Here is an 18455-nt window from a genome sequence, read left to right on the forward strand (position 1 = left end):
TGCGTACTTGTTACGTCTGCGTACTTGTTACGTCTGCGTACGCAAGTGTTACGTCTGCGTACGCAAGTGTTACGTCTGCGTAAGCAAGTGTTACGTCTGCGTACGCAAGTGTTACGTCTGCGTACCCAAGTGTTACATCTGCGTACGTGTTACGTCTGCGTACCCAAGTGTTACGTCTGCATACTTGTTACGTCTGCGTACTTCTTACGTCTGCGTACTTGTTATGTCTGCGTACCCAAGTGTTACGTCTGCGTACTTGTTACGTCTGCAAGTGTTACGTCTGCATACGTGTTACGTCTGCATACTTGTTACGTCCGCGTACTTGTTACGTCTGCGTATGCAAGTGTTACGTCTGCGTACGTGTTACGTCTGCATACTTGTTACGTCTGCGTACGTGTTACGTCTGCGTACTTGTTACGTCTGCGTACGCAAGTGTTAAGTCTGCGTACGCAAGTGTCACGTCTGCGTACTTTTTACGTCTGCGTACTTGTTACGTCTGCGTATGCAAGTGTTACGTCTGCGTACGTGTTACGTCTGCGTGCTTGTTACGTCTGCGTACGCAAGTGTTACGTCTGCGTACGCAAGTGTTACGTCTGCGTACTTGTTACGTCTGCGTACCCAAGTGTTACATCTGCGCATGTGTTACGTCTGCGTACGCAAGTGTTACGTCTGCATACTTGTTACGTATGCGTACTTCTTACGTCTGCGTACTTGTTATGTCTGCGTACCCAAGTGTTATGTCTGCGTACTTGTTACGTCTGCAAGTGTTACGTCTGCGTACGTGTTACGTCTGCGTATGCAAGTGTTACGTCTGCGTACTTGTTACGTCTGCAAGTGTTACGTCTGCGTACGTGTTACGTCTGCGTATGCAAGTGTTACGTCTGCGTACGTGTTACGTCTGCGTACCCAAGTGTTATGTCTGCGTACTTGTTACGTCTGCAAGTGTTACGTCTGCGTACGTGTTACGTCTGCGTATGCAAGTGTTACGTCTGCGTACTTGTTACGTCTGCGTATGCAAGTGTTACGTCTGCGTATGCAAGTGTTACGTCTGCGTACTTGTTACGTCTGCGTACTTGTTACGTCTGCGTACTTGTTACGTCTGCGTACTTCTTACGTCTGCGTACGCAAGTGGTAAGTCTGCGTACGCAAGTGTCACGTCTGCGTACTTGTTACCTCTGCTTATTTGTTACTTCCGCGTACGTGTAACGCAAAATGTTACTTCTACGTAAGTGTTACTTACATCTGCGTATATAAGTAGGTAATTACTCACTTCAGATTTGGCAGCCATGAGCATGGTCCACACTTTCTTTAGTTTCTTAGTCTTTCCTTGGGCCTCCTCCTGAAGGCTTGTGTACTTCTCCTCAATGTCCAGCCGCTCTTGCTATTTTCAGACACATCAAATATTATTTTATAATACGCAATACATCGTTTTAATATTGAAGATTAGGTCCTCAAGAAACAAATGAATACCAGCGCCGTATGTTCACCTCTTTCTCCTCTAGCTCCTTGCGAAGCCGCTCGGCCCTACGGCGGCGTTCTTCCAACTCACTGTTGGACTCTTCCAAAAGCTTCTCCTGCTCCTCAGCCTTCGCCAGGAGGTCTACGCCCCCTACGATCACCTTCTTCTCCAAGGCTGACAACTTCTCACGCAGAAGATGATGCTCTTGCCTATGGGTGGATGACAGTAAGGAGTGTGAAACTTGATTAATCACATTTTAAAGCAACATTTTTCAATCTAACTGGATGCTTGTAGACGTCTACAATGTATCCTATCCATCAATCTTCTGCTTATCGGGTAGTGGGGGCAGCAGCCTAAGCAAAGAAGCCCAGACTTCCCTCTCCCCAGCCACTTCGTCCAGTACCAGGGATGTACTTGCTTTTAAATTGTTTTAACCGAAACAATTATTGTTTAACCTATTGCATGTTTTTTATGTTAATATTGTAAGTAATTTGTATATTTTAATTATAGCGAATGCTGTTGTTTTTGTTGTTGATATAGGTATTATGAAACCTGTTTTGCTGCCTTCTTGGCCAAGTCACTCTTGTAAAATAGATTTTAATCTCAATGAGTTTTTACCTGGTTAAGTAAAGGAAAATGAAATGAAAATGTTGTCATAGCAGTTACTTTCCCCCAAACATTATTTAATTAGTAACGTAATTGTTCCTTTATGAATGTTGCTTGGTTGGTAGAACGGCGGTGCCAGCAACTTGAGGGTTCCAGGTTCGATACCCGCTTCTGCCATCCTAGTCACTGGCGTTGTGTCCTTGAGCAAGACACTTTACCCACCTGCTCAGAGTGCCACCCACGATGTGGTTTACAGATGTAAATAATGGGTTTCACTATGTAGAGCACTATATAAATATAATTCACTTTACTTCAATTCACTAATTAGTTTTATCAATGAAAGGTATTTGTGTGCCCCTGTACAGCTTACAATATCAGTAAATAATGTAACCACCTGTTTTGTCTTGAGTCCGTAAAGGCACCTCGCGTGAATGTTATTGGTGGAAAGTGAGGAAGTGTTGTAGAGGTGTGGCGAAGACGCAGAGGTGTGCAAGTAGGTAAGTAAGCACTGCTATGGATGCATTAAGATCAGAATATATATACATATATATTCTGGGTGTTGTTGATAAACGGTTTTCGCCTTGCATAAGAGAGTTTTAACTTGCACTTACAGATGTAGCGACCAACTGTAGTTACTGACAGTGGGTTTCTGAAGGGTTCCTGAGCCCACGTGGTGATATCCTTTACACACTGATGTCGCTTGTTGATGCAGTACAGCCTGAGGGATCGAAGGTCACGGGCTTAGCTGCTTACGTGCAGTGATTTTTCCAGATTCTCTGAACCCTTTGATGATATTACGGAGCGTAGATGGTGAAATCCCTAAATTCCTTGCAATAGCTGGTTGAGAAAGGTTTTTCTTAAACTGTTCAACAATTTGCTCACGCATTTGTTGACAAAGTGGTGACCCTCGCCCCATCCTTGTTTGTGAATGACTGAGCATTTCATGGAATCTACTTTTATACCCAATCATGGCACCCACCTGTTCCCAATTTGCCTGTTCACCTGTGGGATGTTCCAAATAAGTGTTTGATGAGCATTCCTCAACTTTATCAGTATTTATTGCCACCTTTCCCAACTTCTTTGTCACGTGTTGCTGGCATCAAATTCCAAAGTTAATGATTATTTGCAACAAAAAAAAAGTTTATCAGTTCGTACATCAAATATGTTGTCTTTGTAGCATATTCAACTGAATATTTGTGGAAAATGATTTGCAAATCATTGTATTCCGTTTATATTTACATCTAACACAATTTCCCAACTCATATGGAAACGGGGTTTGTATATGTATTTTTAAAAGAGCTTCCGATTGTGGCCTTCTGTCGGGACACAACAATAACACGTCAGATTAGACCAGGGGTGGGCAATTAATTTTTACCGGGGGCCGCATGAGCAACCCGAGCACTGCTGGAGGGCCACATCGACAATATTTCAATTAAATTTTGCTCAATATTATTTTTGATGTATACCGTAAGATAAATAATAATAATAATAATAATTAATAATAATAGTAATACTTCAACATAGTGTGTGTAACAGCATTCCATGACTAATATAAATAAATTAACATTAATAATAAATGACAGTAAAATAAGCACACGTATGACTGAGGAGTCATAGTGTAACTTTGTGTGGTGTTTGAGTTGTCCAACTTTTTGTGTGGCCATAAACGCACCAGTGGTTTAGTGCTATGCGTGTTGGTGACAGATGACAAGTTGGTGTTGGCCTGGTTTGTACGGCAGACAATGACTAGTTTTTAGAGATAGAATTGTTTTACTCATGTTTTTGGTGTGGTTATGTACGAATATAAACAGTTTTGCTCAATAAAGTGATCGATATAATTCCTGTCCTCGAAGCATCTCGATAGACGTTACAATAATTGAACGGTGTTCAATTGAACGGTGTTGACGAACACCGTTAGGGCCGCTTGTTGTCACTGTCACTCAAAGTTGCATTGCAAAATTACATAGAATAAATATGTTTATTTTGTTTAGAATTCAGATGGAATTTGATTTGGTGCGCGTCATATATTTGCTGTGCGCAGAGGACGCTTGAGCAGTGCGCAATTGCGCAGGCGCGCACCTTAGAGGGAACGTTGCTTGGCAGTCCATGTCTTGTTGAAAACATGCCATTCGTCATCAACTTTTCTCGGGTGTAAACCGTGCATCACTTGTCGCTGCATGTGCACCTTCACTCGCAGGTTACACACGGACATACGCTCATAAATAACACTTTTCAAAATAAAAGCAGCACAGTTGTATTGCGCGCACGACATAGATGTTTTTTCAACTTTATTTTGTAATTTGTGATTGCAGCTGTTCACATTCACTCACAATCACGCACACGCATACGTCCACACGGAAGTAATACAAATAACGATTTTCAAAACAAAAGCATCACCGTTGTATTGCACACTCGACATAGATACTTTTTTAAATTTATTTTGTAATTTATAATTGGCCTCACGCGGGCCGGACAGGGACGCACAAAGGGCCGGATGCGGCCCGCGGGCCGCAGAATGCCCAGGTCTGGATTAGACGGTGTTACATAACGTTTGAAATAGTAATTAATTTGATCACCCGTTACTGGAAAACAGTTTCAGAAACGTGTCTCTTCTCTACAATGCAAGAGGACGCCATTGTTGGTCAATTTGAAAGGTTTGACCTGTTTTAAGACAAGCCCCATGATTGCTGCAAGAGCACATTCAATATAAATTAACTTTAGAATACAGTTTTTCCTGATAGACTCACTGAGCTTTGAGAAGATCTTTCTCCCTTTTCTCCAACTCTGCCTTCGCCTTGTTCCTCTCCTCCTCCTCCATGTCCAGCTTTGCCTCCAAAGCCTTTCGCTCCTCGTCAATCTTGGCCTGCATTTCCACCATCTTTTCAGGGGAAAGCTTCTTCTTTCCTTAAGACAAGATACCAGTGGAGGTTAGTTTGACGATGGGTAGTATTAGAGGGTCTGGGAGAATACAATTCATTACTCACTTTCTTCCTCCTAACGCTCTCCTAATTCTGTATCGGACTCTATCTGAAGCACATATAAACTACTGCAATGTCGTATGGTGTAACACGTAACCCAGTTATCTTAAAAAACTGGAGATTCTTCAGAAGAAAGTCATATGTGTTATAACAAGGGCAAACTTTAATGCTCCCTCAAATCCTCTTTTTTATGGGTACAATCTTCTGAAGCTTACTGAGTTCAACAGATTCCACAGTGCTTGTATTATGTATAACATAGTACATGGATTAAATTCTAGACTCTGCCAGTTCATTCCAGTGACCACTACTTCTCTTAACAGTAGAAGTAAACCTTTTTTAAGAGGGAAAAATGGTCATCTAAAGTGTACAAGCTTTAGTATAGCCTGTAGAGGCCCGATGATCTGGAATGAGATTGATATCTTTATAAAAGAATCACATTCTTTAAGCATTTTTGAAAAGCGTTTTAAGCTAAATTTATTGCGATGTTATGCTTAGTATATTTAGCACACCCCTAATGGTTGAGGAATCCACATTAGTCGAATAATTTTGGTCTTGACCTCTGTATGTATGATGAGTAGGGGTGTAACGGTACGTGTATTTGTATTGGACCGTTTCGGTACGGGGGTTTCGGTTCGGTTTGGAGGTGTACCGAACGAGTTTCTAAGCTAAAGTCTTAACAAGCTGCTTTGCTTCTTCTGCCTCTGTCTCAGCACCCAGCATTGTCCCACCCACACAACCATCTGATTGGTTACACACAAAGCGGTAACAGCCAATCAGCAGTGCGTATTCAGAGCGCATGTAGTCAGCGCTTCAGCGCCGAGCAGATAGGTGTTTAGGCTAAACACTTATCTGCTCACCTGCTAAACTTTAGCAGGTGAGCAGATAGGTGTTTAGGCTAAACACCTATCTGCTCACCTGCTAAACTTTAGCAGGTGAGCATAAGGCAGCGTACTCTCCCCAAATGATAATAAACACCTCCCAGTCAACTACTAGTAACATCACTATGAGCCCGTTGACCTTCTAGAAACTTAAACTGCAGCTCAGCTCGCTCGCAGTCCTGGCTTGAGGTAAAGGCTAATTAGCTTTTAGCGTAACGTTAGCTCATTTTGCGGTGTGTGTGTGTGTAGTCTCTTCTATTGCTATTGTACTATTTTTTCAGCTATAGTTACATTAATCATTAGTAATGGAGCAGCCTAGTTTTGAATGGCAGGGTCCCTGCTATCACATGTTGATAAAAATATAACATTTACATAATAAAAATCAACTACAGGCTTCCCAAATGCTGTAATAAATTAATCATGATGAATTGACTTGAAACTGTTTAATGTTGCACTTTTTATATGTAGAAGAAAAGTTTTGTCATTTTATTTAATCTGAGCAACAACTTGAGGCAGTTTAATGTTGATTAACGTGGGCAGAATTATTATAGTGTTCCCAATGTTAAAAGGATAAAACTATTGTTTACACATTTGGTAAATAAATAACCAAAAAATGTATCTATTTTTTTTTTTTTTTACTGTACCGAAAATGAACCGAACCGTGACCTCTAAACCGGGGTACGTACCGAACCGAAAATGTTGTGTACCGTTACACCCCTAATGATGAGAATATCGCACATCTTCAAGATGCAATTTAATCAAATTTGAATAATAGGATATATATATATATATATATATATTATATGATGATGTATATTTTAACTGTGGGTCCCTGTCCATAAACTGTGTGCTTCTAGGGATTACATTTTTGCAGAACGGACTCTGATATTAACAAAAGAAACAATAATGTCATACAAAATTATGTCTCTCTGCAAATAAATAAATAAATATTGTGTTTTTTAATTGCAATGAAAGGTAAAATACAGCCATTATATCATTGCATTATTGGTACAATGGTCATGAAGATGGACACAGACAGTGAATAAAATCATACTTTTACCAAAAGGAAAGTTCACAATGGCTAAACAACAAATTTGACTTCCCTGGTAAACGATTAACACGTCATATCTTAATGCTTTGAGCAAATAGCAAAACCTTTCTTACAAGACAGTAGGACCACAGGTATTCTTACACCAACCTCTTTCTCCTTCAGGGAAAAGATGTAGTAAAGACGCATTGGCACCAGGAGGAAAAAGAGACACAAAATAAACAGAAAGTATTAGGCTGAACACCAGGCAAGCAACAGAGCAGTTTCTATCACAAGAGAGAAGCAGAAGACAGGTGACGATGAAAAGACGACGACACTTACAAATCATGAAACATGATGAAAGTGAATGCTGCAAGAGGAGTAAAACAATAAAGCTTGAAGTATTTTAAGAAATGTACCTTACAAAACAAGTAAATGAGATCTGTCAAAATCTTCCCCCATCAAAACAAGCGTGAAATAACATCGCAGACCACTGCCAAGATGAAACAATTGTGGAGTGCATATTAAATTTTTTTGGCAAAGAACCGTTACATACACTCACGCCACTCTAGCACGTCTATGTGCCCAATCACTTGCTGTGTTCTATCATTGATATCTATCATTATGATTACCGTATTTTTCGGAGTATAAGTCGCACCGGCCGAAAATGCATAATAAAGAAGGAAAAAAACATATATATATTTTTTTAAATTTTTATTTATTTTTTTATTTTTTTCTTGAAAAAAAAAAAAAAGAAAGAAAGAAAGGAAAAAAACATATATAAGTCGCACTGGAGTATAAGTCGTATTTTTGGGGGAAATTTATTTGATAAAACCCACCACCAAGAGTAGACATTTGAAAGGCAATTTAAAATAAATAAAGAATAGTGAACAACAGGCTGAATAAGTGTACGTTATATGAGGCATAAATACCCAACTGAGAACGTGCCTGGTATGTTAACGTAACATATTATGGTAAGAGTCATTCAAATAACTATAACAAATAGAACATGCTATACGTTTACCAAACAATCTGTCACTCCTAATCGCTAAATCCCATGAAATCTTATACGTCTAGTCTCTTACGTGAATGAGCTAAATAATATTATTTGATATTTTACGGTAACGTGTTAATAATTTCACACATAAGTCGGTCCGGAGTAGAAGTCGCACCCACGGCAAAACTATGAAAAAAACTGCGACTTATAGTCCGAAAAATACGGTATTCATCAATTCTGTGTTGAGCACCTGCAGCCTACTTTGACTACCTACTCCAGCAACGCCACAAATTACATGAAGTCATGGCCAACATGGTGCATTAGATATTGTTGTAGAGTCCGTATAAGATCATACTAATAATTTCTGAGGTATATAGGCTGACAGTTCCAATGACAGCAAATAATTACACGCACGGTAGAGGCAACTACGCCCATGTCCAATTCTAAAAACAACTGCATATTTGACACGCAATAGTTTAAAATCTATTCAGACATAATAAACAAATGAGATCGCTAGAGTCAATCATTACAGTACCTACTCAGTGGCCTAGTGGTTAGAGTGTCTGCCCTGAGATCATACTGAGTCATACCAAAGACTATAAAAATGGTTACCCATTACCTCCCTGCTTGGCACTCAGCATCAAGGGTTGGAATTGGGGGTTAAATCACCAAAAATTATTCCTGGGCGCGGCACCTCTGCTGCCCACTGCTCCCCTCACTTCCCAGGGGGTGGTCCAGGGGATGGGTCAAATGCAGAGGACAAATTTCACCACACCTCGTGTGGGTGTGACAATCATTGGTACTTCAACTTTAACATGCAACTTGCCTTTACAGACAATTTTAAAGTAAGAAAACTCTAAACATTGGCAGAAGAGACAAAAAGTGCATCCTTTTTGATGAAACAGCCCCAGTAAACACGACGTGTCACAATATACAGTGATTTTAATCATCCACACCAAACATTGGAAAAAGGTGTGCAGCATAATTCTGAGTTACATCGGATATGTGAAAATCCTTCCAGAAGGAGCTACAGGGTTCTAATCAATAAAGTTATAAGTGGCTCCGTAATATTACCTCTTCGTCTCCTGCGCCCTTGCCCGGCTTCCCCTCCTTCATCGTCACCCTCATCAAGCTCATCGGACCCGCTGCCCTCCGAGCCAGAGATCTCCTCACCTAGGATGGCATGACCCGACAGTATTGAGTGACATGCTGAAGACTCCAAAATAACAAATGTGACCGTCGTTTTCTACTCATCTGAACTCTATTATTACCCTCCTCTAGTTTCTTCTTCAGCTCCTCAATCTCCTCCTGAAATTTTCGCAGCAGTGCTTCTTTGGGGTCCTCGTTGATTCTTGCTTTGTTCTTGATGTTTTTAGCCCTGTTGGCGTAGCGCAGCGTACTGATGGTCTCGTCATAGTTGTAGTCTGCAGGGCCTATGTTGGCACACTGGTTGGTGGTAAAAGCAAAAAGGGCAATTTTGCCAAATCATGAAAAGTCCAAACATAACTTTAGAGTGCATGCTGCTAACATTTTCAACTTTGAACCTTACCATCAAAGTCTTGGAGTTCCCTCCTAGTGAATCCTGGAGCAGACGGGTGAGTTTAGAGTTCCTGTAGGGCACATGAGTGCTCTTGCCATCCACCAGGGCGGAGATGACGTTACCCAGAGTGGAGAGCGAGAGATTGATCTTTGTTGCTTCCTTCAGGCGCTGGCCTGTGGCGCCAGTTTTACCTTGTCTTTCTGAACCCTGCGAGGCACAGAACTGGGCTTATGGTTCACACAAACATAGGGATCTTTAGAGAAAGAGTTTTGGTGGGAATGGCTAGTGTGAAGAGGGGGGAAGGTTCAGATAAAAATGTGGTTGTAAGCAATGTTCCCTCTAATTTTTCATGTGTGTGAGCAAGCGCACAAACTCCCTGAGCATTCAGTGGAGCACATGTGAGCAACAGATGTGCACACTGTGGCCACACCAGTGTCACACCTGTCCCAAACCTGACATCATAACAATTTAAATGTTTTATTAAAATAATTTTCTGATATAAGTGATTTTGCCCCCTTACAATGACAATAACAAAAAAAAACATGTTTTTCATGACCTACACTACCGTTCAAAAGTTTGGGGTCACCCAAATAATTTTGTGGAATAGCCTTCATTTCTAAGAACAAGAATAAACTGTCGAGTTTCAGATGAAAGTTCTCTTTTTCTGGCCATTTTGAGCGTTTAATTGACCCCACAAATGTGATGCTCCAGAAACTCAATCTGCTCAAAGGAAGGTCAGTTTTGTCGCTTCTGTAACGAGCTAAACTGTTTTCAGATGTGTGAACATGATTGCACAAGGGTTTTCTAATCATCAATTAGCCTTCTGAGCCAATGAGCAAACACATTGTACCATTAGAACACTGGAGTGATAGTTGCTGGAAATGGGCCTCTATACACCTATGTAGATATTGCACCAAAAACCAGACATTTGCAGCTAGAATAGTCATTTACCACATTAGCAATGTATAGAGTGTATTTCTTTAAAGTTAAGACTAGTTTAAAGTTATCTTCATTGAAAAGTACAGTGCTTTTCCTTCAAAAATAAGGACATTTCAATGTGACCCCAAACTTTTGAACGGTATTGTATGTGCTTGTATTGTATGTCTGGCTGCGGGTCCTGCCTTTAAAAGAAATGTTACCCCTTTCAGAGATTACATTTAGTTCCTGTAACTTTCTGTCTGTAAAATACATCTTTTTATTAGCATTTATGAAATCTAGTGACAATATTTCATGAATAATATCCTTAGATTAACATTCTTAATAAATGGCAGTAAAATAAGCACACATCTGATTGTGGAGTCAGAGTGTTACAACCTGGCATTTACACATTGTGTGGCGTTGGGGTTGTCCGACTTTTTGTGTGGCCATAAACGCAGCACTGGCCAAGTGCCATGAGTGCGTGTGTTGGTGCAGGTGAGCGAGCGAGCGGCTTCTGTTGATATGACGGATGACAAAGTTGGTTTAAGCCTGGTTTGTATGGCAGAAAATTACCATTTTTTATAGATAAAAGTTTTTTTAACTCATGTTTTTGGTGTGGTTACAAACAGTTTTGCTCAATAAAGTGATTGATGGAATTCCTGTCCATAAAGTGTCTCGACAGACGATAATTGAACTGTGTTGACAAAGATTGTTTTATTCATTGGGGCCACTCTTGTTGTCACCTGTCACTCACAGAGTTGCATAGCAAAATCATACAGAATAAATTGTAATGCGTTTATTTTGTTTAAAGTTCAGATGGGATTTTTGATTTCCTGCGCGGCATTAATTTGCAGTGCGCTGAGGACGCGTGAGCGGTGCGCAATTGCGCAGAGGCGCACCTTAGAGGGAACGTTGGTTGTAAGTGTCTGATACTGTATTATTATTATTATATAACATTCAGGAGTGACCTCGATTCACATACTGTGTTCGTCTTCCTCACTTCAGTGTATCAGCTTTTTTTTTTTTTTAAAAAACACCTCTTTAACAAGAGTAGGGATGTAGTGATAAGAAAGTTTGAAAAAATTTGAAAAAAAATTATCACGGTTATCATTATTATCACGGAATTGTTAAACGTGCTCAAAAAGTACTTACACACACTGAAATATTTAAACTCCGTTTTATTTTTTCAAAAGCATAATATACTATCTTTTAGGGGAGGAAGGGTCCGCAAAATCCACGGTTTGGATCTTGTAGCGTTTTTGTGACACAGTTTTCAGTTCGGTTTCTTTGCACTTTGTTATTCTTTTAACAACCCAGAATACCATACATCCCAATAATCCACCATTATCAGTTGTCGGTCTCGCTAAAATATCCAATACAATTCAACCTAAAAATGGCTTCTAAAACGCTGACCCTTGAATAATTGTAAACAAAAGCTGTAACGGTACACTCTTTAGAACCACATTATATACCATTAACATGAAGTGAAGCACAAGTTTTATCAGCACTACGGTTTTCTTTGTTTAAATCAAAACAAAAACACATGTTAATTAAGTGTCACCTGGTGTATGAATGTGCAGGAATGTGAGAAGGATGTGCAAACATCGGTACACACTGCACAGACAGACGATGAACAGACCAAAATCATCTGTCCAAGGTGTGTGTGTCTCAACATTTTGGATGGTCAGAAATAAAAAACGTTAGACATATAGCTGATTCAGCTGCATAATTTTATAATTTTGTAGTTGCTAGAGGACCTATGGACTTAAACAAATTTTATGTAAGCGTTTTTGTGTCATTTAGTAATTTTTTAATGACTTTTGATTATTTCACATTAAATACAGTACAGGCCAAAGGTTTGAACACACCTTCTCATTCAATGCGTTTTCTTTATTTTCATGACTATTTACATTACAGATTGTCACTGAAGGCATCAAAACTATGAATGAACACATGTGGAGTTACACTACCGTTCAAAAGTTTCATTCATTTTCATTCATTCATTTTTATTTATCTCCATCATTGATGTGCATCTTTGATAGACAATTATAACACAATTATTCAGTTACACCGTTACACACCAATGCCTGTGAAGGAGCAGGATGAAGAAAAATCTTATATTTTCCTGCCCCCTTCACATAATACATAGTCTTACTTAATGATATGTGAACCAACAATTACATCCAAATAAAACGAAAACAAAAAAAAAACAAACAAAAAAAAACACAAGTGCAAAACTTCATGAAGTACAAACCGAACAAAAAAACTAAAGAAGTAATATACACCTCACGGGATGATACAAAACAAATACAAAACCAGGCAAAAAACAAGTAAATTAATAAATATAAAGCAAAATGTAAACATTTATGGCTGTCCATATGATTTTATTGTTCTGTCTTTATATATTTTTTTCAATTGGAATATATTTTTACAATCTTTTATCTCATTATAAAGAGAATTCCATAGTTTAACCCCCACCACTGATATACACATTTGTTTTAAAGTTGTCCTTGAATACTGATGTTGGAAATGACCTTTTCTTCTATGCTCTTCATTCTCAGAAGTGATGACAAACATTTTTTTGTAAATTTGCTGGTAATGTTTTGCTTTTAGCCTTAAACATGACACATAATGTCTGTAACTTTACTAGCTCCTGTAATTTCAATAAACCTGAATTAATGAATAATATATTAGTGTGTTCTAAGTAATCTACTTTATGAATAATCCTTATAGCTCTTTTCTGTAGTTGATACAATGCCTTTATGTTACTCTTATATGTGTTCCCCCACACTTCCACACAGTAGCTGATATATGGCAATATAAGTGCACAATACAATACGCGCATTGCCCTGTAATCTAACACATATTTTACCTTATTTAATATAAAAATACTCTTAGACATCTTTTTCCGTACATGTGCAATAGGAGATTTCGAAGTCAGACGGTCATCCAGTATCACTCCTAAAAATCTAAAGTTTGGGGTCACATTGAAATGTCCTTATTTTTGAAGGAAAAGCACTGTACTTTTCAATGAAGATAACTTTAAACTAGTCTTAACTTTAAAGAAATACACTCTATACATTGCTAATGTGGTAAATGACTATTCTTGCTGCAAATGTCTGGTTTTTGGTGCAATATCTACATAGGTGTGTAGAGGCCCATTTCCAGAAACTATCACTCCAGTGTTCTAATGGTACAATGTGTTTGCTCATTGGCTCAGAAGGCTAATTGATGATTAGAAAACCCTTGTGCAATCATGTTCACACATCTGGAAACAGTTTAGCTCGTCACAGAAGCTACAAAACTGACTTTCCTTTGAGCAGATTGAGTTTCTGGAGCATCACATTTGTGGGGTCAATTAAACGCTCAAAATGGCCAGAAAAAGAGAACTTTCATCTGAAACTCGACAGTCTATTCTTGTTCTTAGAAATGAAGGCTATTCCACAAAATTGTTTGGGTGACCCCAAACTTTTGAACGGTAGTGTATGTACTTAACAAAAAAAGGTGAAATAACTGAAAACATGTTTTATATTCTAGTTTCTTCAAAATAGCCACCCTTTGCTCTGAGTACTGCTTTGCACACTCTTGGCATTCTCTCAATGAGCTTCAAGAGGTAGTCACCTGAAATGGTTTTCACTTCACAAGTGTGCCTCATCAGGGTTGATTTGTGGAAGTTGTTGCTTTATCAATGGGGTTGGGACCATCAGTTGTGTTGTGAATGAGAAGGTGTGTCCAAACGTTTGGCCTGTACTGTACATATTAATAAAATATTTCTTGTATGAAAAAAACATGCATTTTGTTGCGTCTTGAGTCGGAATTAAGTGCAGCCTCTCTCACATGAGTGCAGATTTTAGGTGGTAGAAAAAAGAAAAAAAGTGGTTTAATTGTAGATGCAGTGCACGACTGCTTCTACAATGCCCATAAAAAATAGTACATGTCTCCTGCATGTTTGAAAACAAAAAGAAATGCCACAGTTGGAGCATGATAACATGAATGTGCAGTAAAAAAAAAGTGTGTGTCCGTTTACTGCACGCAACACGATCACTAATAGTACACGCTATTTTATAGATTGCACACGACGTTTACTGCGTGGTATTTGGATCTTGGTAGATCAGGGGCCGTACTTATCAAGCTTCTTAGAATTACTCCTAAGAAGTCTGCTAAGAGTTGACTTAAGAGTAAATCAATTCTTCGCTGAAAGCTGCACTTAAAAGTTAGTTATCAAGCGTCTTACTCACACTTTCAGCGAAGTGTAGGACTGAATCTTAAGTGTCACACTCAGAGCTGAATTACGACATTACTATGTGCCGTAAACGCAATTTTAGGTGACGTCATTTCTGTGTCCATAGAAATGACCAATCACGGAAGGGAATCCGTTGTCTAAGAATAAAGAAATATCTTGGAAATATTTAAGTGGACAATGGGAGTGTATATTTTGACAATAAACTACAAAATAATACAAAACAAACTAGTCCCCGCCGGCACTCACGCTACCGCTCCCTCTCTTCTCTCGCCCACACACTCACTGACGTCACTCACCTCACGGCCACACACATACGCTACTGTCATAACATTTTCTTTCCAATTCATTAATTAGGCAACTAATTTGAAACTGGTGTGGGTGGCTCTATATATACTAGCCCACCGCAGCCACATGCAGAAATCAACAAAGAATCGAAAAGTATTAAATCTGTGACAAAAATAATATCCGCTCTGTCTAAACGATACCGTTTGATCAGCTGCTCGTCATAAAAAAAAACAAAAAACATTGTTCCGTTCCCTGAACATTCGCGCACGTCTCTCTCGCCTCAGTGCCATCCCCTGCTGGCAACTCCTAACCACTTAAGACACCTTTGAAGGTCTCTTAAATATCGTGGAGAGTAGGAGTGATTCTTAGACTTAAGAACGTTGATAAAAAGCTTTTATTCTTAAGTTTGAGAGTAGGACTAAATTTCGCAAATTCTCAGGACTTAAGTGTAAAATGGCACTCTAAGAAGCTTGATAAGTACGGCCCCAGGCCCTTAGTCTGTGTTTCAAGTGGCCTTCTCGACTACTTCAGAAAGGTGACTGTTTTGGAGACAATGATCAATCCCAGACACGTGACTTCCCCAGAGAATTGTTCCTTTTCTTCACCATGACAGCATTTCAGTCACATGATGTCAATTTCAATGATATTCCTTTGTTTAACAGTAGATACCGTTTGGCAATTCGCATAGTTGGCCAATTCTATGGTTTGGTGCGCGTATGATCCGAACAACACGTACACGCTCCAAACTGATTAGTAATACAAGTACAAAAAACCCCCACATGACTCAAGCAACACATGCGCGCCAAACTTATCAGTCTTTGAATGAAAAACAAAACGTTCTCCCATGGTGAGAGGGAAAAGGGTTCCCTGTTTGTAACTTAGAAATGTCTCGCTACGTACCGCAAGATCCACCAGATGAAGTTTTCCCATGCGCACATGCTGGTTTCCATCCACACCCTTCTCGCTGCACTCGATGGTGATAGTGAAGATGGCGTGAGATCGGGAGCTGTGCTCATTCATATTAGTGGCCCCAACAGACCCTAATCAGTGGAGATGAAAAACAATATGTCCAATTTAAACCTTGCATATTGTAACTTATTTGATGTATTTAGCACTATTACTTCTCTTCTTTTATTTTATGTTGTATGTTTTACATAAATGAGCTGCTGTAGATGTTTATAGTCACAATAAAAGGCATTCTATTCTACGCAGCTACACAGGTTTAAACTATGAAACACAATGCAGCTACTGTGTGTGGATTATGAAAGCACAAGCTTGTTAAACTACTAAAGCCTCTGTCTCTTAAAGTTGCAAACAAAAACGCTTGCATGTGGGTGTCGTCTTACGGTTTTTGTTGCCAAGAGTCATAATCCTGTCCATGTCGTCAGCATTGTTAGCAACATAGCCTGAGAGGTCTTTGATATACACGCCAACGTCCGGTCTTTCTTTGACCTATGATAAAAAAAGATATACGAATATATAACTTCATCAAGGCAAGGAATGACTCATTTCTGCCTTTAGCTTGTTATCACACTTCTGAAAATGACTCAGTCCTCTACTAGGAGATCTACAATTGAAATACTAATATGGGTAAAAAATATTCCAATTCATACCTCTAGTCTCTGCGTCTGGTCCTTAGCCAACAAGTCTCGCACTTCTTCATTGTAAATCTCCAGGTAAGAGACATGAACCAAAAACCTGTGTGCCATTAAATTGTATTTAATGAAACAAGAACACTAGTTTTTTAAGCAAAACAATAAACAAGACTTTATACAAGTCATTTATTAATAACCATATTAGACATTGTGCTGTTACTTCAATCAGTCTAATTACAGTAACAGTATCCCACATTAGTAAACCGCTCACATTTCATTTTATTATGAAGTAATCTTCTCAAAGGTTGATTCTGTGGAAACTAAAGTAGTCAGTGTACAGCTTTTATACCATTATAGATATTACGATCTACTAAAAATGACTTGTCTGAATAGAGGAAAAATTCTATGCCTCAGAAAGTAACATTTTATTTTGGAATCGATGTGTCCGTCAATTTACCACAGCTCCTGTGTGCCGGCAGCACTCGTGCAGCCCTAGACTGTCACGCTTAACTGTAGGCAAGACGCAATTATCTTGCTGCTCATGTGTGTTGCCTGGTTTTTAAGCTGTGTTCACACTGCAGGGTCCAATGTCCAATTCAGATTTTTTTGGCAAATCCGATCTTTTAGTGGCCGTTCACATTTAAAAAAAAAATGCAATATTGTAATGTGGATGCAATCTGACCCGCATGTGGACAGGACGTCATGACGTCGCACGCACTGCAGTGTTTACGCAAGTAAAAAGAAGCATTTGTGGCAATTTCAAGGATTTTCAACATTTTATGAGCCAAACTATTGCGTGTAGCTTACCTCGTGTCTCCCTCCGCTTTAGCGATGTGACCAAAAATATGGGCGAAAGAGTTGGGGATAATCCCTCGGAGCTCTGGCACTGCTCGAACACCTTCCATGGTGAAGGTCTTCCCAGTGCCAGTTTGACCATAGGCAAAGATGGTGCCTGAAAGTGGAGAGCAGAACGCAAATGAATCACAAAAGTGTCAATAAGGACCACACAATATAATGACCAAGCAATCCAACAATGCAGATCTACTAGTAATTCTGCCGGTTGAAAGATAGTAAAATGTCACCAGCAAGTACAAACTGATAATAAAGGTGAATAAAATTGTGGTGCACTCTACTTGTGTGTATATGTTCAGTCACTAGCTACTCCCTAGTTATTGGCAGATTATGGTATTAATGACAACGGATGGAGAATGCCGTTTTCATTCTGGGATGGACTGTTCCATTCACAACATGTGAATGGGTGTACAGTCCTTTGTTCTTCAACTGTGGTTGTTTTTTTAAGGGCTTTATAAATAAAGTTGGTATGGTATGGTACAACATAGTCACTCAAGCGATAAAACGATTACCTGACCTGCATGTTTATCAGCACTGGAGATGTCCGATAATATCAGCCGATAAATGCTTTAAAATGTAATATCGGAAATTATCGGTATCGGTTTTTTATTATCGGTATAATTATTTTTTTTATTTTTTATTTTGTATTAAATCAACATAAAAAACACAAGATACACTTACAATTAGTGCACCAACCCAAAAAACCTCCCTCCCCAATTTACACTCATTCACACAAAAGGGTTGTTTCTTTCTGTTATTAATATTCTGGTTCCTACATTATATATCAATATATATCAATACAGTCTGCAAGGGATACAGTCCGTAAGCACACATGATTGTGCGTGCTGCTGGTCCACTAATAGAACTAACCTTTAACAGTTAGTTTTACTCATTTTCATTAATTACTAGTTTCTATGTAACTGTTCTTATATTGTTTTACTTTCTTTTTTATTCAAGAAAATATTTTTAATTTATTTATCTTATTTTATTTTATTATTATTTTTTTTAAAAAGGACCTTATCTTCACCATACGTGGTTGTCCAAATTAGGCATAATAATGTGTTAATTCCACGACTG

General features: G+C 39.0%; 1 protein-coding gene across 1 annotated transcript in view; it reads right to left on the bottom strand.

Moving 5' to 3' along the window:
* Positions 1 to 18455, bottom strand: part of kif3a (kinesin family member 3A) — a 47666-nt gene that overhangs the window by 19451 nt on the left and 9760 nt on the right. Inside the window, exons 3-12 of the mRNA XM_062045853.1 lie at positions 17334 to 17478; positions 16545 to 16629; positions 16278 to 16383; positions 15832 to 15971; positions 9495 to 9692; positions 9217 to 9391; positions 9020 to 9118; positions 4813 to 4969; positions 1488 to 1668; positions 1271 to 1381 (exon numbers count right to left, since the gene is read on the bottom strand). Of these exons, the coding sequence (XP_061901837.1) occupies positions 1271 to 1381; positions 1488 to 1668; positions 4813 to 4969; positions 9020 to 9118; positions 9217 to 9391; positions 9495 to 9692; positions 15832 to 15971; positions 16278 to 16383; positions 16545 to 16629; positions 17334 to 17478 (1397 nt within the window). The remainder of the gene's footprint in view (positions 1 to 1270; positions 1382 to 1487; positions 1669 to 4812; positions 4970 to 9019; positions 9119 to 9216; positions 9392 to 9494; positions 9693 to 15831; positions 15972 to 16277; positions 16384 to 16544; positions 16630 to 17333; positions 17479 to 18455) is intronic.

This window comes from Entelurus aequoreus, linkage group LG04 (genome assembly GCF_033978785.1).
Source record: "Entelurus aequoreus isolate RoL-2023_Sb linkage group LG04, RoL_Eaeq_v1.1, whole genome shotgun sequence".
In the NCBI taxonomy this organism is placed as follows: domain Eukaryota; kingdom Metazoa; phylum Chordata; class Actinopteri; order Syngnathiformes; family Syngnathidae; genus Entelurus; species Entelurus aequoreus.